This window comes from Tetrao urogallus (genome assembly GCF_951394365.1).
Source record: "Tetrao urogallus genome assembly, chromosome: Z".
NCBI lineage: Eukaryota > Metazoa > Chordata > Aves > Galliformes > Phasianidae > Tetrao > Tetrao urogallus.
Genome location: NC_136816.1, coordinates 8,837,963 through 8,863,296, shown reverse-complemented (window position 1 = coordinate 8,863,296; position 25,334 = coordinate 8,837,963). Strand labels below are relative to the sequence as shown.

The 25,334-nt window shown below is 38.4% G+C and overlaps 1 protein-coding gene across 1 annotated transcript in view; it reads left to right on the top strand.

Moving 5' to 3' along the window:
- Positions 1–5,584: 5,584 nt before the first annotated feature.
- SNCAIP (synuclein alpha interacting protein) overlaps positions 5,585–25,334 on the top strand; it is a gene marked incomplete at both ends in the record, with an annotated part of 48,850 nt that continues 29,100 nt past the window's right edge. Inside the window, 3 exons of the mRNA XM_079548945.1 lie at positions 5,585–5,641; positions 12,440–12,512; positions 23,198–24,054. Of these exons, the coding sequence (XP_079405071.1) occupies positions 5,585–5,641; positions 12,440–12,512; positions 23,198–24,054 (987 nt within the window). The remainder of the gene's footprint in view (positions 5,642–12,439; positions 12,513–23,197; positions 24,055–25,334) is intronic.

The following is a 25,334-nucleotide window of genomic DNA, read 5'->3' as shown; positions in this document are numbered from 1 at the left end:
GGTGTCAGAGAATAAATTGAGAAACTAAGAAATGCATCTGTTTACTGAGGGGAAAAAAACACTAAATGAGAGCATTTGGCAGACCTGCAGCTTGGCTTCACAAGCAAATATTTTGTTATCTGCAACTGACAAGTAAGCAGAAACACTAATTGGTTAAGTTTGCTTTAAAATCTGAGCAAGCAATTTAGCATTAATGTTATAATGTTTACTTTTAAGTAAACAATACTGTCATAGAAAAGTCTGTGCTTGTGGATAGTAACACTATAATTTCTATTTTATTAACATAATTTTCTGCGTCTATAAAGCACATTGTGAGCCTTGGCATGCAACCAAGCTACAAGTGTAGTCACTTTACTGGAAATAAATGCAACTGGCTAGGCAGTGTTGTGAGACTGATATTTCAGTATTCCAACAAGGAAGTATATATCTTGCTACCTTATTTTCCCATGTACACATACACTGAAATGAGCAGCCATTCTGCAGGTAGGATCTGTTCCAGCTCCAAGAAAAGGCAGCAGTTCAGAAGAAATTAGTGCCAGCTGCAACATTTTAAAGAGATTATTCACCTCACAACTGCTCCAGTTTCTTCCGTTCACCTGTTACAAGGTAAAGGGACACTGTATCTAATAAACAGGGGGAAAAAAAGGATTTTCTGGTTCATATATCCTTCTACACAGATGAATATGTTTCTATCCCCATCGTTTTCATTATGGAGTATTGCAGAATTTGAGAACCTTATGGGGTTCAGGTGTTCATAGACTGATTTGTTGATCTTTATCGTAGCTGTGTAGTCTGAAAGAGAGTTCTGCATCACAGTGTCAATTCAGCATGTAGTTACTATTAACAAATGTGGTCTTAGGTGCCTTATTGTCTAAGCAATATGTCTTCCATGTATACTCTTGCTACTCAGAAGTCAGTTGCAACTCTTGTAAATGCTGGGCAATGAAAGAATACACTGCCTGCATTGTGTCAGACTCTTCTAATCAGTGATTCAAATTAATGCACAGTATGAATATCCTTTATGTCAACATGAGGTTTTTTGTTTGTTTGGTGTTTTTGTTTTTTTGTTTGTTTTTTTTGTTTTTGAAGAATTACAGTATCAGAGTAAAACCTACGTGAATGACAGTACAAACACTGGACTGAACAGGCAGTTACACAAACATACACATTTTGCATGTCTGCTGCTTTAAAACGATGCTGAATTCATAGAAGATGAGAATGATGGATGACAATTCAGAATTAGTTACAGTCATAGAATCATCTACCTTGGAAAAGATTACCAAGTCCAACCATCACCCTGACATACCAAGTCCCATCACTGAACAGAGCCCCTCAGTGCCACATCCACATGTCTCTTAAATACCTCCAGGGATGGAGACTCCACCATTTCCCTAAGCAACCCGCACCAAGGCTTGATAACCCTCTTCATGGAGAAATTCTTCCTAATAGCCAGCCTAAACCTCAAAGGTGTAACTTATGACTGTCTCTTCATGTCCTATCACTTGTCACCCAATAAAAGGACTGACAGCCTCCTCACTGCAACCTTCTTGCAGGTACTTATGGAGAGTGATGAAGTCTCCCCTCATCCTCCTCCTCTCCAGACTAGATAGCCACATTTCCCTTCACCACTCCTAAGAACTCCTCCAATCTCATCCCTTCACCAGCTTTGACATCTTCTGTGCACATACTTTGGCAACTTGAGATCATCTTTGTATCAAGGGGCTCCAAAACTGAACTGTTACACTGAAGAGTTTTCAGGGTACGATCTCATCAGAGCTGTGTACAAGGGCACAGTAATTTCCCTGGTCCTGCAGATCACACTATTTCTGATGCAGGCCAGGATGCCATTGACCTTCTTGGCCAGCTGAGCACACTTGTTAGCTTATGTTTGCTTGGGCAGCTCTCCAGGCACTATTCCCCATGCCTCCACCACTGCATGGAGTTGTTATGACCCAAAGTGCAGCTCTTGGCATTTAGCCTTTTGGATATCATGCAGTTGGACTTGTCCTATCCATCCAGCAATTTACTTTCCTTTTCCCTTATCAGTCTTCGCATTCACTAAGTAAATGACAGTCAAATGCTCATCTCTGCAGCCCCTTGTTGTTGTGCAAGATCATAGATAATATGGCAGCCATTGGCATTGCAATGCAAAGTCAGTAGCAGAAATGCCTTTAAAGCATTCCAGCCATTCCCACATTGAATATTCTTCATCTTTACATGGCATGTCCCTTGATACTGCTTTTGGTGTGACTTTTCTGAGGCAAATCCAAAGCTTGATGAAGTTCAAAAAATAAACTTTTAAACAATGTAAACTTTTCATCTGCAGGCAACGCATGCCATCAGCCTAGAGTGAGTTTTATTTCTTGCAGAAATTATCAGATTTGTTCTCATGATCTAGTATTTAATTGCTTTTTTTGTTTGTTTAAATTTTACTGTTTGCTTTCTTTGTCATTTTCTCTCCATTTACCTAATCATATGGAATGTTTTTCAGAAACAGGAAGAGGGTTCAGACAAACAGGCTTAGCTTAGAACAATAGAAGGGGAAATCATCTAATTTGGAAAATCAGTGACAATTGCTGTTGTTGTTTGAAAAGGAGAAGGATGGTGGTTTTTCTGTTTTGCTTTATTTTGCAGCATAATCACTAATTAGTATCTGTTGCAATGCAGTTTATGCAAGATGTTATTATACCAGCATTACTATTGACACATTTCTCTGTGGTTTTTAGCTGTGTGACTTCTCCTGATGGCAGTGTTTCATGAAACCAGAAAAACACCTTTCTTTACTATTTGTGGATGATGCTTTGTCTCTTACCATCCGTTGCTGGCAGATGCAACTTTCGTTGCAATTACTTTTACCTTGCAGATTGCCTGTTATCTCCTTGTGAATAGCATTTGGTTTGTTTATACCTCTGCTGAACGCTGAATTCAGCTATTGCAAAGGTCTTAAAATAATCGCAACCTGAGTGCTATCCTTACCATATGGTTTGCATTATACGTACTGTAGCTCTACTCTGTTTCAGAAAGTGCACCTTTTGAATAAGACACCAAGTATAGTGATGGGAAATCTTATTTGATGTGCGTTCTCTAAGCTGATGTCCCGTTTCACTACATGGAGAAAATCCTCAATGTGTGAGTCTCTTACCCTTTCTTTACACATAACTGAGCACCATCACTGGAAAGAGAAGCTTTCTGTTGAGAAAGTACCTTTGCTTTGGTTACTGACTTTCTCTTCAGCCTTTCTGTGCTTCATGGCCTTTGTGTTTTGAGGAAGATGGAAGATAACATTTTGTGGAAATAACATTTCAGGAGTGCAGATAGGAATGGTGAATCTTGTATGTCTCTAGGTGAAATGCAATCTTCACATTAGCACGGACGGAAGCAGTTGTTTGGATATTTTGCTCCTATACCTTCTTGAAATTATGGTTAAAAAGGTCAAAAATCGAGATCCTTTCATTTGGGATGATTTGATGTGTACGGCAGTCAAGAATATAAATCTTTTATCAAAGTTACGTTTGTTTTTATGTTTTTGAGCATAGGAAGGTGGTAGTTTTCCTAAATAAATCAGTTCTAGCTGCAAAAAAAAAAAAAAAAAAAAAAAAAAAATTACTGTTATTAATATAAATTATTATAATTATTATTAATTGTTTAGGTTAAACATGCTGGATTTTCTTTAAATCTAATTCCAGGGGAAACTTCAAACTCTTTTCTGTGCTTCATACATGCCATTGGGCATATCACTATAACAGGAATCCATACTAATTGTTTTGTGCCATTTCTTTGTCTTATTCTGCTCTGCTAGAGCAGAATAGAGGAGCTCCATGGAAACTGCTTCAGCTCTTAAGTTGTTCACTCTGAAATGGTTGACAGTGGGGATTTTGTATCATTTGGCCAAGTGTAAGTTGTGCCTATGCAACAGTGATTGCTATCTGTTCATATGTGTAAACAGTGCAGAAATTGTTTTTTTCCTGCAGTCTTATGCTTGCAAAAGGAACTTGGTTGTCATGATGATGCCAGAAACAAACTGTAATGTTGTTCATAAACAAACTAAGAAGGTTGTGCTAAGGCACAAACCTTAAAAAAATTACTGAAAATCTATGCCAAGAAAGCAAAATCAGTTACAAGGAGAAGAATTCATAGACTTGAATGTGTCATCTCTGTTCTTACCTTTTTGTGGCTATCTCCTTTCTATCACTTTACTCAGCAGCAACAGTGGGAGTCAAAAATAAATAGCTGAAGTTGTTCTTCCATGCTGCCTTCCTCCCTGCTTTTTCCTCTCCAGGACTTCCCTCATACTGAAAGGTGAAGAAATATATAGTAAAGAAGGTATTTATGGATTTTTGTGGGGGTATTTTTGTTTATTTACATTTCAAGAAGAAATTGTAATGAAAAATACTTTCAGCAACTTGGTAAGATATAAAAATTTTATTTTCCTACTTTTCTAGCTTGAAACAGCAAATGTGTTTCTCAGTTCTTCTTTCAATAACTTTCCAACAACAGCTGTCTTAGAATCAACTATGAGCTTGTATGGGCTGTTGCTGAGGAGATCCGTGATTGCAGATTTGTCTGCCAATGAGTGTCACACCTGCAGGAATAAATTTTCTTCAAACCTTTTATCCTACAACAGTCTTAACCACATGTAAATCACTCGTGCAATTGTTTTATTTGGACTGTACAGATGACAAATCATTCTTCATAAATGTATTTCTTGGCAGTTGTCATATGGGTAAACTGGACTTTCCTTCAGGCATTTCCAGGTGTTATGTACAAGTACTACCAATGTTTGGTTTTGCTTCCATCATAATACCTAATACTCACATAGCGACTCACTTCTTGTAAAAACAATTATCATTTTTTTACCAGCTTTTTAAATAGCATTCTTTTTCACTTCTATTGTACGTATCTTCAGTGATAACACATGCATTCACTCTAGTTAGGATTTGGAAAGTTGTGTTTTGCTGTCTTTGATCTGATTGTTTAAGCTCCACTTTATTCAGAAGTACATACTGAATTTCATAGCCATTTTCTTGCTTTGCAAAGAGACTTTTAGCTTCTTTTTTCCCCTTTCTATGAGGATGTATTGAAGATCTCTGAGAATCGGTGGACATAGCAGATACACTTCTGTTTTTGCCCCGGTTATTGCTTGGGAAGAAGTGCAGATAGAGACTGAGGACAGACAAATCACCACCTGTAAAGGACCATCTGTGTTGTGTTGTTGCTTGTACAGAGGAGTGGAGATGAGGTGTGAGAGAATTTTGGTTTCTGTGCATCACATGCTTCTCATTTCTTGTATGCCATCCTGAGCAGAGGAAAACAGACGTGATGAGCTGTGTTCTGGGCAGCAAAGGAGTAGCATCCTTAACAGAAGATATTCCATGATATGCAGAGTATAGGAGAAAAACTGTTTTTTTGCTTTGAGGATTGATCTCCCGAAGACCTGCTTGTGTATTTCACATGCTTTCAATGATCAAATAACTATATTAAACTATTTCTATGTGGTTTTGACTTCATTAGATTGCCTATTTTTCTTTTCTTATTTAGGTCTTTACGACTATGCTGAGTCACCAAAAATGTCCATAGAAGAATAATGGAAGCCCCTGAATACCTTGATTTGGATGAGATAGACTTTAGTGATGATATATCGGTAAGTATTTGTCTTATTTTGTTTATATGAATTAAGACAATTTTAGATATCTTAGTGCTGATATAACAAACAAAACAACAACAACAAAAGGTTCTTTTTTTTGAACACTTCTTTTTACCTTACCCACAGAAATGTTTAAAATGTTGAATCTAGAATTAAATTTGGTACTTTGTAAAGAAAGACTAATCAGCTTAAGCCCTCTACCTTCATTAAAAAGGGTTTGTGAGTCAAATTAATATATTGGTTTTATTTCTGGGTTGCTTATGCGTTACGATTGTCTTGAATGAGTTACACGTTCTCTTGGGCTGGCCTTAGACACAAAAGTGACAGCTCACATTTCTCATTTTTTTTATTTTTTTAATCAAATGTACTTCCACTGTAAAAAACCCTCTTGCCTCTCTCCTGTCTGGACTGCTCTTTCACCATGTAAGCTCTGCCCCTTCTGACAGAAGCTAGCAAGATGTTATGTGTAGTTGTGAGACAGCTAATTGTGATGCAGTAGAGTGCAGCAAGAGGCCAGACTCAGACTCCAGGGACTCAGAGTGCTTCTCCTTCATGTCACACCTAAAATAGCTCTGACTGTAAATGAGAGCAAAAAGGCTGTTCTTATAAACTGCATAAATTGTATTGTTTGAAACACCGACACAGTCTGTCCCGTTATTCATAGCAGTGTTCCTCCTGCTAATGTTTCTGCTTTTTGTGGAATAGAGTTTTGTGAGAATAGAGTTGCTAATATATGTTGCTAATATAGTACTAGGTACTATGTACCTAGTAAATGAGGGACTTGAATACACCATAAGTACTTATTAATTCAATTTTCAAGTCCTGTTTCCTTCAACATTCTTCCTAACTGTAGTGGGGTTGGTGGCAGTGCTTTTAATTTATTTTGTTTGTTTGTTTGTTTGTATTTTGAAGGTATTGGTTTTTCTTTATTTTGGTTTGGGTTTCTTGTTTTGCTTCGTCTTGCTTTGTAGTTTGTTTCTTTGTTTGCTTGTTTAACAAAGGGCCTGTCTTTTCCTTTAGCTTCTGGGATTCTTGATCCATTTTAAAGCATTCCAAGTGCTGTACTCACAGACAGGTTCAATTGAACAGGGTTTTGCTTTTACCTATTGTAACACTGATTTTTTATTAAAGAGGAATGTGGCACATGCCCAAAATATAACAGGACAATAAGCCAGTCTTGGAAGAATACCTTATTTGGGGCAACTTTCCTTTTATTACTATTCTATAGTAGATCATGTCCTGGTGTCTGTTTCTGTGCTCAGTTTTGCAGGACTGTAAAACATAAGGGATATAACCTCTCTGTGTCTCTCCCGTTGTGGCTGTTGCTGCATACTGGTGGGTTAGGTTACTTGTTTTTCCACTGACTGGCTCAGGCTGCCTGCTGTAATGTGCTGCTCTCTTATTGGATGCTGAGCCTTGAATTAAAAACCAGCACCAATTGTGGAGGTTGTGCTTTTAGTTCTACTTTCACAAGTAAGGGAATGAAGGATTTGTTGCCAGAAACCAGATTTATAAGAGAATTCCTGGTTATTCTGGTGCTCTTGTCACATCTTACCACATACCATTCTGAGATAATCAGCCTGCACACTTTACCACCAGCCTGCTGTGGAAGGAGCAGCTGCACAGCACTGGTGGTAACAATTTAAATTGTTCCCTTTTGCACTCTGGTTTTAATCCAGAGCAGAAAAGTGCTGGTCAAAAATAATGGCAGCAAGAACACTGTTAGAGAGATGTGCTTGTAAAAGTACCTGAACTGGAAAGCACTGTGCTATCACAGTTCCTCATAGAGACCCTTTCTCCAAAAATGATTATAATAGATATTGAAGATAGTCTAGGATTTCTTTTAAAAATGTGTGGATATGTAAGTTGTCTCAATTCCTTTTTTGTTGAACACTGTTTTTTTTACATAATGGAATTGCACATATCTCTGAAATATGATATTTATTCTGAAAACTAGGATGGCACAGTATCAGATATGTATGATACAGCATATCTCAGTGCAGTTTAAACAGCAGAATAGACTCATGGGACTCTTGCTTATATTAAGAAAAAGTAGCATTATTTCCTTAGTAACACGAAGCAAACAATCTGAATATTTTTTGTTATTCTTGAATAACAATTCACACAAAAATGATGAAATAACAGACGTTAACACCTTTACATTTCATTAAAACAACAGATAAACTCTGTAAGTAGAATTATGTTTTAAACTTTCTCTTTTCCCTATTTTTCTCTTTATTTTACTATAAATGAGGAGGTGACTAAGAAGCTGTCAACTTGCCAGGTATGTTGACACACATCAAAAAGCTTCTTTCTGTCCATCTTTGCTTGGCAGAGCCCAAGATAGAAGCAGAAACATATATATATAAATTATTAGATTCAGGCTTTGCATAGCAATAGTATCAATGTTGTTTGCTTTAAAATTAGAAGAGTAACATGAAATACACGTGTAAAATTGTATAAAAGTAATTCTCCTATTTTATGATGTTGGCCCATGGCATCAGAAGTGAACAGCCGTGGAATGGCAGGTGGGGTTGAACCTTCCCACCAAGACTCTGTTAACATTCTATCGCTGTGTGACAGAGAGCAGTCTGACTAAATGGCGCCTGACACAGAAGTGCTGATGAAGCAAAGGTGTGGAACTGAATTCACAGTTGGTAGTGTGAATTCAGTGTGAATTCAGTTCCAGCTGCAGACAACAGAGATGTGATAGGCCAACAGGGAATGGCTTTAAACTGAGACAGGGGAGGTTTAGGTTGGATATTAGGAGGAAGTTTTTCACTCAGAGGGTGGTGAGGCACTGGAACAGGTTGCCCAAGGAGGCTGTGGATGCCCCATCCCTGCAGGCATTCAAGGTCAGGCTGGATGTGGCTCTGGGCAGCCTGGGCTGGTGGTTGGTGATCCTGCACATGGCAGGGGGTTGGAACTAGATGATCATTGTGGTCCTTTTCAACCCAGGCCGTTCTGTGATTCTGTGAAAAACAAGTCAAGTTCCAGGCTGCCATGCACAGATAGTGGAGATTTTTACGAACACAGCGTGCAGGCTCGTGTTCATCGCTGGTGAAAATGCCTGGCTAGTGGGGGTAACTGTGTTGAAAAATAGTGTTTTGTAGCTGAGAATTTGATCTATTAAATGGAGTTATGGTATTCTTTGTATGTGTTGTAGTTTCCATGAAAATAAATAGGAGGAATTACTTTTGGAGGGACATACAGGTAAACAATACGTAGCACAAATAACGTAATTGGTGCTCTGAAGATGTTGGTCATATCCATTAAGAGATTTTCCAAGGAAAGTTATTTCCCACAGACATAGTTCTAGGCTAATCTTCATTTTCCTTTTTTTTCCCCATTTTTCTTCTAGAAATTATTGAGAAAAATCTTTCTTAGGCCAAGCATTGTTATTTACTTTTTCTCAAGTGTCTGGGAAAAAGGGTGATATTGCCAATTGTAGAGTCATAGAATCACTCAGGTTGGAAAAGACCTTAAAGATCATCGAGTCCAACCACAACCTAACCATATTACCCTAACAACCCTCTACTGAATCATGTCCCTGAGCACCACATCCAAATGGTTTATAAACACATCCAGTGATGGTGACTCAACCACCTCTCTGGTAGCCTGTTCCAGTGCTTAACAACTCTTTCTGTAAATGTTACACAAAATTTACATAAAATGTTATCGCAGAAGTTTTAATTTAAGGGGATTTGAATAGCGATTAAGTGGTGTATCTTCCAATATAGCAAATAAAATCAAATGAGACTGTTGGTTGGCTTACAGCATAACAATTCTAAACAAATTTATTATAATGAAGGGAGGTGTGTGCTTTCTCTGTCTAAATAAAAACAGTGAGTTGCAAATTTCAGATCAGGACACAATCACTGAGGTCTTGATCCGGTGTCCATGAACTTGATGAGTTTGGAGTCAGTTTCAGCAGGAGCAGGACACAGTCTGGAGTGTTTTGAGGATATCACATTCTGATGACATGGTCTGAGAGTCACACTATGTGTCCAACTTTGCCATTTTACTCAATTTCAGGAGACTTTAAAAGTATTCTCTACAATGCAAACTTGCTCATTTTCACTTTTTTGTTTTTTGGCCTTTCATACATTGCTACACCTCGTAATACAGTATTTCTTCTCTCTGATATTTCTCAGATGTGAGTCTGCAAGAGGCAGAGAAGTTACAGTCTCAACAGAGACTGAAATTTTATTTCTCTTATATTGTGTTTAAAATCCCTTCAGTTAAAATTTGCAAGCCAGCTGAAATTCAAAACATTGACTTTTGCATTCATTCAAATTCTGTAGCCCAGTTGCACTTGACTTACAAGTGTTTGTGAGATAAGCTGTTAAGGGAGATTCTGTTTTTCCATGAATTGGAAAATTGGCAATATCTTGTATTCACATGGAGTAGTTGTGCCTGCCTCTTGTCTTTTGTTTGCTTTTAATACTGTTCTTCCATTTTACAAAGTCCTTAAGGATGTGCTGAAATAAACTAAGACAGGTTGGCCATTGGCATGCCATAAAAGCAGGGAAAAAAAGGCACCGTCAATCAGCAATCAAAAAGGCCATTGCATACCTTGTCCTAGGAAGATGCCAATTACTGAATTTCTCTGTCAACAACAACACACATTTGTTAATTAGCAAAAAGCACATACACTGACTAACAAAACACGCTGATCTCTTTACCATTCACTGATACTCATGCCCATGGTCATGGCCCTTGGCTCTTGCTTTAGTTGATTGCTCTACTGGGAGACTGGGAGACGTGGGTTACATTTTCTGTGTGAAACAAGAACGTAGAAAGAAAAGTAGGAAATAATGAACTCAAAATTGAATAGCAGTAAATCTGAATGACGTTCTAGGGAAAAGCTGCAGTGTTAGCCTCTTTTGCTATTACCTCTAGTAGCCTTGAAGCCTCTTGAAGAAAAGCTAACAAAGCTAACTGATGAATGAGAGATGAGTATAAGAAAAAAGAAAGTAGTTGTAGAGGGTTAGAGTTGTAGAGGGAAGAGCTGACAATGCATTGTACTTAGGGTTGGGAAAGGTCCCTTTTAAAAGATTAGTTTCAGTGAGTTCTCCACTTCTTGACCAGAAAAGACATATGGCAGAAATGTAAGTATGCAAAAGTCTTTTTGAGGGCAGAGATGAGTGGGAGGAAACCTGTTAAGGATATCAAACCAATATGACTAAAATGTTAAAATGTATAAATGAATTCATAACACTAAACTTTTTTTGTTATTAGAGAGGGTTGTAGGGGTTGAATACATTTTGGTTTAGTGTTGAAAGAAAATTTGTTCTTCCAGGAAGAACAGAAAAAAGGACAGAAAGAGAAAAGTCTTCCTGTTTTTGAGGATGCCTGACAAAGCACATAGCAGTGGAATACAAAAGGCCTTGTTCGAATTGAATTACAAACTGTGTAATAGTTTAAACTGCACCAGCTGGTCTTATGAAGCTACCATATTCCTTGGAGACATGTTCTTGGATTCTCTTAAGAATCTTACTAGGCCAGTTCAGCGTTGCCTTCAGAGTCTTTGTGCTGAAATAGCAAGATGTATAGCTTAACAACTTGATCTTTATTAAACAATAACTACAGTGAAGTAAAGCATATGGTGTTTGTGCTTGTGTGTGTTTAACTTATAATAATTTGTATTGTAACAGCATCTTTCTTTCTCCCTGTGTCAGTTCCTCTGCTGTTTTTGCTTCAAGTTGTCAGATTGGGTGCAGTCACAGCCCTATAGTTACCCACTGTAATGTGGATGGGAGTCACATGGCAGCTCTGTCCTAAATGTTTTAATTAGTAAGTTGTGTTCTTCCTGGGAGTACTTGTTGTAGGTGAAGCTTATCAATTCATTGCTGATCAGAACATCATGGGAAAAACAGGCTTGGGAGGTTTGTGAAGCTCTATAACGTAACTGCAATCAACTGAGCAACAGACTGACTTGAACTTTCACCAGAGAAGTAAATAACTTCCGCAATTGGTTCTGCACAAGGTTGACTTCAGATACGTAATTTCACTTTAGTAACTTAATTCCTGTATGTCAGAATCTATAGTTGTATAACTCTGGGTTACTTATACCACTGAGGGCATTCTTCAAGTTTATAAAACAAAGAGGAAGATTTATTTTTGGTAAGATGCATACATTATCCTTGGTTCTCTCCCTTTTAATGCTGCAGTGAGAGAACATACTGATCATAGTCAGGTGTATCTTACCGTGTCGAAGTAACAATGCAGGTTACCTTAATAAAGTCTGAATTCCAGACATGAGCGTTATGGTCTGATATAGGAATGCATATGTACTTCTCTCTGAAAACAGACCTGTAAGGTGTAAATATTCTTCGTTAATTTTACATAGTGCCTTTTGAAAATTTGAATTCTAATTGTTAATCACAAAATGTCTTGCAATATAAATGCCACAGTACAAGTCTGGTGGGCAGAGTGAAGTCTAGATTCACTGTGAGGTCTGAATTTATTCTCATACTTGATGTACCTATACATCCCATGGAAAGAATGTATGAAATATATTTGTGACGTGAACAACTGATGTACAGCAAAAAGCATTGCTGTGGTGGAGAGATACTTTCCTGTGTCTTTGGAAATCTGTTCGTGGGACACAAAAGCTGACACCATCCGCTTTCTCGTGCTATCTCAGGGCACCATCAGACTGCCTGATGTACCCTCAACCTGGTAGATCTAGCCATTACCAATGGTATCGCAACCTGTTGGAAAGCCTTCCCTTTCATCTTCTTAAATTATTTATGTGATGTTTAGTTTTGTTTTGTTTTTCCTTTTTTACAGTACTCTATAACTTCTCTCAAGACTATCCCAGAATTATGTAGAAGGTGTGATTCACAAAATGAAGACAGATCAGGTATGATCCCCACTTCTGTCCACCCATCACTTTCTAGGCTGCTTTTTATCACTTACAACTTGGCAACAGTTTCTTCTTGGCAGTACTCTATTGTTTTGTTTTCTCTCATTTTTGTGCAGCTTTCTGGAAACATGATTTTTTTTTTTTTATTTCAACAGATGTTAGTTCATTAGAAGGAAAAAAGTTCCAAAAAAAGATTTGGCTGCATACAGATAAGTGTAGGGCTTCATCTCAGCAGCTCCAAACCACAGTATATGCAACAATTTACTTGAAAACCTGAGAAACCATTGGTGACAAGATGTAATAATGTAGGCGCCAATGAAAAAATGTTGGATATATTTACTACCCATATGGCCATGACCAGTTTGAGGGATGATGTTTTGCCAGAGTCTGAAACTGTATCAAGGATGCTACATGATAGAATCTACTCTAAGGCATACTGTAATAGTTAAGATTAAAGCAGAGTTTTTGAGTTTAGTAGTGTAAACTAAATGAAGAATCATGGCATGTATATGAGAACCAGCTGGGGATCTTCCATCCTCCTGCCCTCCCCCTGATAAAAAGTGCATTCAGTGCTATTTTTCACTCTGTTAATCAGATTAATCCCCTTTTGTTTTTCTCTTCCTGATGGAGGAGAAATGAGTTGGTGAGAGAGCATTTTTGTTGAGCTATGAGAAGTTTATTGTGCTTTCATTTGATGTTTTAATTGAATATTCATTGATGTTGTGGAATCAAAAGATTTTTATAACATAAAGGGCAGACTTGGAAGTTGTGGGACGATGAAAGACTTCGGGAGCTGTGCTATACTTTGGCAAATTTCATTTCTTGATTTCCTTTCAGAGTACTGTAGATTTCCAAGGGGCATTACTAAGCTGAAACATGAGCTAGTTCCTCTGCCAGTCATAAAAGCCTGGTCTGCGTAGCCTTGTGCCACTGCTCCAGGTAGCAAAGGGCAGTTTTCTTCCCCAAACATTCTTGCAGAGTCTTTGCCCACACCTGAGGACAGCAGTGATTGTGCTCCCAAAGTTACCTCTTGTAACCAGAGATGCGAGGAATAAGGGAGACCCCCAGTCTTCTCACCAGCACTTTTCTCTCTGTCCCATCCATGCCCCATCTTTTCTCTGTCTTCCCCTGCCTTCCCCACTTGCATCCCACATCTTTGCTGTCCCTCTCCCATGTCCTTGCCACTATCCTCCCTCCTGTTCTCACACTCTACACATCCTCTGCCCTGCATCCTTCTCCCCAGAAGTTGTCTTTGCTGTTGTCCCTTCCTGTTCTCCAGTTTCCCTGCAGTTCTCTCCCATATTCTCTCTCCTTTTCTCATCCTACACTCCCATCTCTTTCTTTCTCTTTTCTCTCACTTTCCCCAACCTCTTTCCCATTTTTTCCTCTTGTGACTCACATTTCGTCCCATTCCTCCTTGCATAAATCCCTCATTCATCCCACCAAACCTTTCCCAGTATTCTTTCTACATTATGTCTAGACCCCACTTTCTCCCATTCTCCTCACAATTATCCCCACCACTCTTCTCCCTAGTGGTCAGCACTCTCCTTCTTGCTTCCTTTATTCCATTCTCAGTGCACATGATTTCCCCTTTCATTTTCTCCCACAGTGTGTTAGCATTATCAGTATTAACAGCTGACCATTTGGTGGCACGGCATTATATCGTCTTTTCACAAAGAGTTAAAGTCATTCATGCATACAGCCACTTCAGGAGCAAGATGAACAAGATAAAGAAAGCAAGAATAGCCCCTAAGAAACATTTTGCTCCTTGTTCTGTTCATGAGAACTGCTCAGCCAGAATGGCAGCATCTCTATCTGCCTTCAGGAAGAAAAGTATCTTCTTTTTAGAGTAAAATGCTGACAGATAGCAGGATGAAGCATTGGTAGTGAGCTCTTCCTTGAAACCACAGGATACTGACAGTTATTTTCTAGTTCTGTTGTTTAATGATTGTCTCTGCAGTCAGACATTTTTCAGTGATGATTTTAATTACATCTCCACTCATCCATTGCCTTGAAAAGGAGCTGGCAGAAGTAAATGCAGGCATTGCTGGAAGACAGTAGCAGTGCTGGGGAGTCTGCCAGTGGAAATTAATTCAGAGCTTTGGATAAAATTCTGGAGTCAAAAAATAGGTCTTTAGCACTGATAACAATATTGGCAATCTGGAAGCAGAAGTGAAATCTGTTTTTTTCACTCCACTTATCACTTGTGAGTTTATGGATTGGAAATGGTACTAAAGTCTATTTATTTTTTTCTTAATCACTGAATACGCACACTTAATGTTGTACAGGAAGATACCGCTTTACATCTCTGCACAGATTTCATTGAAATATCAGTGGAACTGCATCAGTAAGCATTGCGTTAGGCTCAATCTGTTGATTTTTCATATTACTTCTGATGCAGCCTCCTGCATTAATGGGCCATTAAGAAAGTTCCACAAATAGTTGCTACTGTTCACAATTTATGATGAGGATAAACTGTATCATATTAGTGTGCATAATATTCCTGCTATTTCATGTTTGTATTCAGTAGCAATTTAAGTAATCACATGGAGAAAAACAGATTTTTCAAAGAACTTGTCCATCTTCTTGCCTTATATGGACACCTGTATTGTTAGAGCTTAAACTTTTTTCTCTAAAACAGAGACAGTTGTGGGAGTAGAACTCTACAAGGATTATTTGTTAAAGGAATTTAAGTATGACGTGTTAGTTGTCAGACTAGACATGCCAGGACACTAAAACCATAAAAAACAGCAGACTATTTCAGCCTTAGCTCAGAAGAAAATATTTGGTGCACTAAAGCAATTAAGCAAGAAGTGTAAGTAAAATAAGTTTCAACTTTAATGTATACATAACTATGAAGACAATAATTTTCATCACAAGATTGATTTAACAAATTTAAAGGATAGTTCCTTTTTCTGGAATTACATTTTTTTTAATCATATGGCTAATTTTATGGAGGTATAACTATTCCTTGTTCTCAGGTAAGTTTAGTAAATAGCCCAATAAGTACCTTTTTTTTTCTTCCACATTTGAACTAAACATTGAATAACATTAGCAATACATAAAGTGTTTGATTACGTTTTCCAAATTGCTCTAAACTCTTCTAATCCTAGGAAAACATGCTGGTGTCTATGAGTCAGTATCCTTGCTCATCCATCTCCTGTAAATTTTTAATCAGTTTTTTTTTTAACTGTTTCTTTCTGTCTCTCACCTTTGGTCGAATTTCTTGTTATTTTGGATGAGGACAAGTTAAAAAGTCAGAGAGATTACTTTCCTCCATGTAGTCCTTTCTCCCCACACTCCCTCTGCCTTCTCCCCTCCTTTTCTGTACTGACTGGCTGTGAACACGGGAGGGTGCTCTGTGCAAGATGCGTATGGAAGCTGTGCAATAGAATCTCAGCATGACTTCTTTGTGTCCTTCCTCAGAGTGAGGGATTTCTGACTCAGGAAAATTCCAGGGGACTCCTGGAACTGAAGTGTGTCTGCCAGTGCCCCCAGATTGCAAGGTAAAAGGTTTTCAGGATGGGAAAGAAGCTGCAGGCCAGAGGTGTAGGTGCAGGATTCGTAGGCCAAATCCTGTTTTATCCACAAGAAAGTGAAATTGAGGATAATCAGCTTTTCTTCTATTATGCTTAAAGAGAATGATCACCATAGCTAGAATAATAACCTCTAAGAAGGACATTGTTCATCTTCAGAAACAGAGAATTGAAGAGTATAATATAAATATCAACTCAGCTTTTTATTTATTTGTTTGTTTGCTTGTTTGTTTCTGAAATGAAGTGTTAGCTGGCCTGCCCATTGATTTCTGGCAACAGAAATCAGTTCTTTATGCTTCTGTTATTAAGCATGAAATTGCTTGCTTTCTCTCTGGGCAGATTTTCTATGGCCGCTTGAGCAAATGGTTCAAGACATCTCATGGAATCATAGAATATCGTGAGTTTGAAGCAATCCTCAGGGAGGATCATCAAGTCTAACATCTGTTTTTCAACAGACTTCCACGAACCATATCATTGTGCTGAAGAATATTCTGTCAGCTACAGTGACTTTCGATTGTCCTTAAGTATATATCTCAAATAAGAACAATATTTCACTCAGGATCTTTTTTTCCTGTAGTTAAAAGCAAATTCGTCTTTAGTGTCCAACAGTTATCTTACTGCAGAGGCCAAAGCCGTCATTACAGACTCACAAAAGAGTTCGAAAGATAGGTTTTCCATTTAACAAAATGAAATTAGTATAAAATGCTAAGGAACATAATATGACAGACAATTTTTATCTCAAGCTGTTGGTTGTTAACTATAACAAAAAATTAAAATGAAAATTTAATTTTGAGGCAAAGTGTTTATTCACTGACACTCTTATTAATGTTTTGATGACCTGGAAAATATGTACTGTTATTTAAAAGGATAGATTAGTATTTATCCTTGTTTCTGTCATTTCTAGAGCCTTTCTTTCCTTTTATCCCACTTAAATGGGAACAATTCCACATTCATTTTATCAACACATGATTGTTCTTTAATTCAGACTCTCCTGCCTTAGGGTTTACATTAAAGAAGTCTAAAATGCACTCCTGAAGATTATTAATATATTAAAACTGGAGAACAGTGCCACCTTCTGTTAAAATTGTTAAATATTATTTCAGTTATATTAATGAAATCATAATAGGTAGTTATTCAGAAGTAGCTTTTATTATTTATTGATATGCAAGGGGCATCCCTTTCTTCACCTCTTGGAACTTCTATATTGCTGCTAGTGTTGGAGATGAATGAATGCTAAAAAGTGTGAGAAAATTTCTAAAAATTACCCTCATGTAGGCAACACCTTGCTGTCTGTGTATGAGATCAGTATCTTGGTGCTCTAAATGGATCTGGAATAAGTACAAGACTTAATTGACTCAAAATGCTCTATTGAAGTCATATTGTAAGGAAGATGGTCAGGTATTTATTTCAGAGGACAGTAAAATTCCCAATGTAAACCTTTTTTATATATAGTGACCCAAAATAATTATAGAGTGATGCAGTGTTATTAAAAAATAGATATGGGCAGTCCTCAGTGGTAATCTGAGACTTCCTTAATGGTGATGACTAAAGTAGAGTAAACTCCCAGTTGTCCTTGTAAAGTAGGAAGTATTTCAAATAAGGTGATTTGAATGCATTCATCCTTTGGTGGCAACAGAGCCAACCTAGCAAAGTTTGCTCTTATAAACAGTCATAGCCTAAACGTTAAAGAAGCTCTTCACTGTGTTCTCAGCAAGGGCAGGGAGTATCTCCTGTGTTTTCAAATACTTACTGAAAAGTGCTTATGGCAAAAGCTGTCTCTTCTTTTGTCTTCTGTCAGTTTTAGACATTATTTCCAGTCTTGCTACTACCTGCAAAAAGGAATTCTTTTTTCAGAGTCGTTACATCTTCCTTTACAGAATAACTAAGTCAGAAGGCAAATCTGAAGGATATTTTGTCCAACTTCCTGCTCAGAGTAGGTCCAGTCACAAGAGCTTTCTCAAGGACCTATTTTCCAGATGGCTCTTACTATAAAGAACTTTGCAACCATGATACTTTGAGAAAGTGTTATTAGGGAAGCAGTCACAGTAATAAACATATTCAACTTCAGAATTTCATAGACTTTTGAAAGGCCAACTAGGTATGATTAAATCAGGAGATAGCCTTACCATATTGTAGGGCTATCAAATTCAGAGCTCAAGCAAAATACTGTTCTCCATTACGCACAATTTTCCTTCTGTTTTCTGACTGTGTAGATACGGATTTTACAGAAAGCAAAGGCTGAAGTACCGAAAATTTAGCGTTATTACAGTCTGGCTCAGGTCACCAGGCAAACATAGCATTAGTGTCATTGATTACTGATAACTATTTGGATAAAGGGAAGTCATGCAGTTCTTCTGCTGGACAGTGGTTCAACACAGCTGACCATAAGATCCTGCTATCTGTGTTGAGAAAAGATAGCCAGCTAAAAGGGCTCCATGGTGATATAAAATCATAATGAGGATCACCCATAGAAGAAGAGGATTTAATACACCTTTTCAGTTGTATTAAACAAATATCTATCTGTCTAACGATCTAGTAGAACAATGTGGATTCAGTGCCAACTGATGTAAAAATTGACCCTTATCTTTACAGCCATTTCCTGCCTGCCTGTATCATTGCCCATTCTATATCCCAGCTGTTCACTAGTAGCAGTTGTGACTGCAGACAGTTAGTCAAAGCATTAATCTAAATGAGGCCATAGTGATGGTGGCAGAAAAACACTTTTAGAGGTTTGACCATTTCATCAGATCCACAGTCAGTCAATGTCCTGCAAAGGTGAACTGTTCTGGGTTCTCTGTTAGGTGGATTCATGAAGATCTTGTGTGGATCATCTACAAACAACACTCCATTACGGTCAGTTTCATTTGGACATATACTGTTTGGCGTACAACCTTTTGTCACCACCTTGTGTTACAAGTGCTGTAAACCTCAGGAACCCATCAGCAGTTAAAGAATGTTACTGAACCCTTATGCCAGGGAGACAGGCTGAAATTCTGTGAATTTCAGAAGTGAATTTCTTCTGTAGTTTCCATAGAGACCTGAAGTAAAAGATTTGTTCTTTGTTATTTTCACTAGAGTCAAGACAATGTAAAGGTATTCGAATGTCAGGCTTCAGGTTGCATGTGTCCCTCTTAATTGCTCTGCCCTCTTAATTGCCCATAAAAATTTATCTGTGCACTGGCATAAATAAAACTCTTTGAGGAAAACTCTTGTTTTCCCTCAGATGCTCATATATCAGGTAAAACTCTCCATCATAGCTCTTCACACCTTCAATACTTAAATAACATTGAAAAATACTTTCAAGTCAGCAGATGCTTCCAACTGGAAACTATCATTATCTCTCTGAGCTAATTCCTAAAATCAAATATGACAAAGTGATTGAATTGCCAGAGAAGTTCCTTTTACATCACCCCTTTTCTAATTATTTGCCCTCCACAGTTCTAGGATGCCTCTAAGTGAATGAAATTGTAAATAGGCCTTCAAGCCTCTTTATTCAAATCTTGTGTTTTCTCTTCCTCAAGGTAAGCACAGAGCATAATACGTGGTGAAGAACTACTTTCACAAATGTTACCCTTCCAGATTTTCCTCAGATACTATCCCCTTTCATGCTGAGGAAAATATTCAGTACTTCAGGTCTATCAGACCTATACTTCTATACTAATGACAGTGAAAAGTCTTCCAGTTTTTTTGTTCCTCTCCTTGTCTACTACACTAGCATAACAGTAAGATCATCCAAGTCTCTCATGTTAGTGATTAAAAGTTAAGGAAAAAAATTTGACAACACTGTTGAAAAAAATACATTTTGTTGTCACCATTTTACATTTGAAATATTGGTGCATGGAAGAGATAGGGCTTATCCAAGAATATATCAGAACTATTTGTCACATTCTGGAATCACATTAGCTGTTCCACTTTCTGGTCCACTGCTTTTAGCTCAAGACATCTTTTATTGCTGTTTATAAAAGAATCAAACAGTATTTATTTGACCCAGACATTCAATGGCCCTTGTCCGAGTTCATAAGTAAGTGTGGAGAAATGAATGAGAGGCTTTTCCTCAGGAGCAGCTGTTGAAGACGATGCATGTAACTCTTGCCATACCCGTGTTTTGGAAGACACAGACATTGCTTTTGCTTTCTCCAAGAGCAAGCAACTGAAAACAGGATGGAGGAATGTCTAGCAATGCCCTGCTCTGCTCTGGCCAATGTTCTCAGTATTTTGTAGTGGGAAACCATGCTGTAAGCACCTAAACAGTAATTTTGAACATACAGCATCCAAGTGCTTTCCTCACTACTGCTTATGCGGTTGGGTGCCATTTTCTAATCCTTTATTAAGTGCAGTGTATTTCATCATCCCAATTAAGCACAGAACACATTCATAAGCCAGTGGAAATACTGATAATTGTTGTCGGTGTCCCAGTTTGTTTTTCTGGAGATAGCATTTGTAAAGAGCTGCTCCTCCAGTACGCTGGGAAGAAAAACAGTGAAGAAATGCAATGGCTTTATTCCTCTCCATTTGTGATGGAATAAAAAAAATATATGTGACTGTGCAATGGTCCAGGACAGATTTGTTACAAAGGTCATAGGTTCTTTGTGGTGTCTGATTTTACAGTTTTATCAACGGTGGTTTCTGTAAATGCTTGTTATTAAGGTTAGAAAGTGGAAAAAGTGAAGCAGCAAAATAAATGTAAGCTTATAGAAAGTGACGACAAACAAAATGTTGATGCCTTTCCCTCTGTCTAGACCCCTGTGTTAAAAACAGTGTTTTCTTAAAACTCAGACAGAATTCATTTCCATACTGAGTGCTTAATAGTTCCTGTCAGAACAAAACAGCTGGGAAACATGTGGTATCCATTTGCCTGTATCACTTGGAAAAAATTTCACATGTAAATAAAACCAACATAAAAGTGTAGGCCTTTGAACCTAGAATCTTATACAATACATAAATAAGTCAGTACAGTGCATTCTTTGTATTGGCCCACAAAGTTACACGCCTTCTGATTATCATTATTTTTATTTCTTTTTCGGAAATGTATTCTTAAGCACTTCCAAAAGTATTAAGGTAATTTTCAGACATCCGTAACTACTAAGCTGTGCTAATCTTTCACTTCAAACATTAATGCTGCACTGAAAGTGTATATATCTGTTTCCTTAGGAAGGTGTTCATGGCAAATTTGACCACAGATTAGATCCCACTGATATGCAGTTAGCACGTGTAATAAATCTGCTATGTTTAAGCTGCATTCTTGACTTTGAGAGTGCATTAACTCTTAGTGTACAGTAAGTGGAGCATAGAAAGGAGAAAATGCCTACAGTTTTTAGTGAATTTGGTGCTCTACTGAAAATAACAAAATAAAGAAAACTCTTTATCAGAGTTCAACTAATTAAAGAGAACATAAATATCACCAACTGGAACTGTAAAGAAGTGCAGGTCTGATAGGGTTAAGAGTTCAGGTGCCTTGAGCTCTCTTCCTTCTCTGCAAGTCAGATTCACTGATGAAACTCCAATGTGCTGAAATAAAGCTCTGGAAGGTCCAGAGCTATAGGAGTGTGTGTGTTTGTGCATGCATGCATGCGCATTAAGGGATGGAAAATTGGACCAAGAAGCCCAACGTACAGAGGAGAAATGGAAAAAGAGACATTAAACCGGAATACGTAGGTCTTAATTTTCAAATCACGCAATCATAGAATAGTTTATGTTGGCACAGACCTCCTGAAGTCACAAAGCCCAACCTCCCTGCTTACTCAAGGTCAGCTAGTGTAAGTTGCCCAGTGCCATGTCTAGTGAAATTTTAAGTAGCTCCACAGACTGAGACTCTGGGCCACTGGTTGCAGGACCAACATTGCAGCAAAAAAAAAGTGTTTTCTTCTAAGTGAGGGCACACAGCTGTTGCTTTCCTTCTTGCATGTTCAGATGGCAGCAAAGCTAAACACGTATCTCTTGTCTGGTCAGCGTGCAGAGCTGTGAAGAGCCTTGGCTCTTTGTTCTTCAGCACTTCCCATCATTTATTTATAGACATGGAAAAGATTCTCCTGAGCCTTCTCTGGATTGAATAGTCCCAGTTCCTTCAGCCTCTCTTGAGATGAAAGAGATTCCAGTCCCAGAACCATGTTAGTGTCATTGGGCCTGATTTATTCTAAGAAGTCCGTATCATTCTTGTACTGGGTAGCCCAGAAATGCACCCAGCACCTAACGTGTGGTCTTGCTGAGGCTGAGCGGAGAGAAAGGTTCACCTCTCTTGACTTTCTGTTTTGATGAAAACAGGATTTCTCATTCTCATATGAAAACGATATGAGTCTTCCAGAAATATTAGCCCTTAAAATACATATTGTTGTTGCTGTTGCTGAAACAGAATTTTTTTGAAGCCTTTCATTGGCCTCTAAGGAAAGGCATCTTATTGCTCTGGAGCATCTTTGTGCAATTTGATATTTGCAAAAAGCAGTGCAAGCAAGAATAGCTGGGCAAAGCCACTGTGAATGCCACTGGTTTTTTTAATATTGTCTATTACTTGACTCAAACTGCTTTATTTATAAATGATCATAGAATCATGAAATCACACTATGGCCTAGGTTTGAAGGACCCTAAAGGTCATTGAGCTCCAGCCCCCATGCCATGGGCAGGGATGCCACCTACCAAATTGGGCTGCCCAGGACACACCCAACGTGGCCCTGAATGCCTCCAGGGATGGGGCACCCACAGTGTCTCTGGGCAATAGTGCCTGTGCTTCACCACCCTCTGAGTGACAATTTTCCATCTAACATATAGCCTGAATCTCCACTCCTTTATTTTAAAGCCACAGTGAAGTCTCCCTGGATCCTTCCCTTCTCCAGGCTGAACAAGCCCAGCTCCCTTAGGCTTTCTCTATAGGAAAGGTGCTCAGCCCTTAGATCATCTTTGTGGCTCTCATCTCAACCTGCTTTAGATTACAAAAGCTTACAGTGTATGCCCTGTTTGAAGACTTCTAGAGTGTCAAATTCTTCAGCTCTTAGCACAGAGTTGCGATTAAATCTGCTAAGGTATGAATGAAATACAGTGTTGTGTTATTCAGGTTTCTGGTGCTTAGCCAGGTCTACCTTTGAAGCATATTATATCATGTCACTCATCTGGTAACGATAAGCAGTTCTAAGTCATATTCGTCTATTTTTCTAGTTTCCAGCAGCAGCTGGAACTGTGGTGGCTCTGCTCTTATCGGAAATGCACAGAAACCAACAGGAATTGCAGATGCGTGCAATAAATTCAGACCAGTGAAGAGGGTTTCCCCATTAAAGCATCAGCCGGAGAGCTCTGAGAACAATGAAAGTGATGACCAAAAGAACCAGAAGGGTGAATACCAGAAAGGCAGTGACTCTCAGCCTGCACCTCCAAATGATGACCAGAGCCCGGGAGAAGGAGAAAACCTTAAAAGCAAACACATTGAGCCTACTGTTCTGCTTGGGGAGCTGGAGCACTATGACCTGGATATGGATGAAATTTTGGATGTGCCTTACATTAAATCAAATCAGCAACTTGTTCCTTTCACAAAGGTAGCCCCTGAGAAAAAAATTTCTGGTGTATGCTCAACAGTGAATGGTGTTAGTGGCAAGACCTGCTCTACAGAGAGCACAGAGCCTGCTGGGGTGACACAGTTCTGTGTTCTCTCTCCTGTGAAAGGCTCTCAGCTAAGAAAAACGCAGCCCATTGTTGTTGATCAGCACAAGCATTTAACAGAAGAATTAGAGCTTTCCCAGCCTTTAGCGAAGTGTAGCTCAGTCCATGAATCTGAAGCCCAGGGCAAAGGGTTCCTCTGTAGGACATTTGTTGGTCCTCAGACTCACAAAACTGGGAAGACTATGCCAAACTGCCACCTGAGGACTTTTCACCTGCAGACAGCAGTGGCAGAGAGCAAGCAGCTTGAGGAACTGAATATGAGCTGGAGCAGGGCAGGGGGGCCAGAAGAGAGGAGTGAAGAGGTGAAAAAATTTAAGAGCATCTTAAACATTGTAAAGGAGGGGCAAATATCATTACTGGTAAGTATCATCTTTTTTCATAAACCACATAGAATAGGGGAGTTCTGTGCTGTGGTTTGTTTCGCTGGCAAAGCTTATAAAGTGTGCATTTTGAATCACCACTTGTTTTATCTTGTATGCTCCTTAGAAATTTGGGTGAGTGATCTTCCAAAGGGAAGGTTTTCATTTCTAACTCAAATGTGTAGCAAAGATGAGATACAAGATTGCTAGCTTATGTAGTATTCTGAAATCTTGTACAGGATAGGCATCTTAACTGTGGAGTTCATTTGTATATCGAATTTAATTTTTGCTGGGTTTTGTTTTTCAAAACATTTGTGGGTTGCTTTGTTCAATTATTGGTGGTTTATCTCAGTTGTTATTTAGGGGCTGACAGTGGGAACAGAGGACCTTCTGTTGTATTCTGATTATTATTCAGGAGCGTTTATGCTGACTTGTTACAGCAGCATTCTCAGACAGGAGTTTTCTCTAACACTCCATTGGCCTCTGACCTGTATGAAGTTTTCAGTAATTCCAGCTATGTGATCAGACACTGTCGATGATGTTTCCTGGAGTAACGAGATTCAAGTGAGCACAGTGATGCAGAACACGTGATCCCCACTCAGAATGGCTGGAGGAGGTCCAGCATCCATAAAACTGTTTTTGTTAGATTTTTGTTTAGCTTCTCTGTTTATCGGTCTAACTCAAGCACAAAGGCATGCTACTAGCATAGCAGCAAAAACAAAGGCAGACATTCAAAGACTAGGCAGGGACAGGAGAGTACATTAGAATGCTCTGCAAGAAATAAGAGTAAATTTGCCCCAAATTGTGAAATGTTGGTAACTGGTAAAAACAAAGCAGACAACCGAAAAATAAGGGCATAGTAGGTAGGTGGGAGAAAACACATACTTTTTTTCCAAACAAGTCAAAACCTCTGAGTCAAGTGTATTCATCAGCAAGTGGTCTGGCAAGTCTGCACAGCTCTAGGAATTTACCACTGTTACTGGAGTTTATCAATCCAATTGTTTTGTCTGAAAATTAGACTTGGGCAGGAGTCGTGTATTAAGTCATGGTTGTGACTTTGGGTAAATATTCCAACAAATTATTTCTGTAATGGAAACAAGCTACCAAATAAAAGACTTCTTGTGTTTTAGCTGTGTTTTAGATGACGCTAAATACAAGCTGACACTTTTGTGATGAGCAAAACTAAACAGCTACATTTTAGGAGTCAGTCATGGATGTTTCCTGTTCAATGACTCATTATTATAATGCCAAAAATAAGAGATAGAGAAAACAACTGTAAA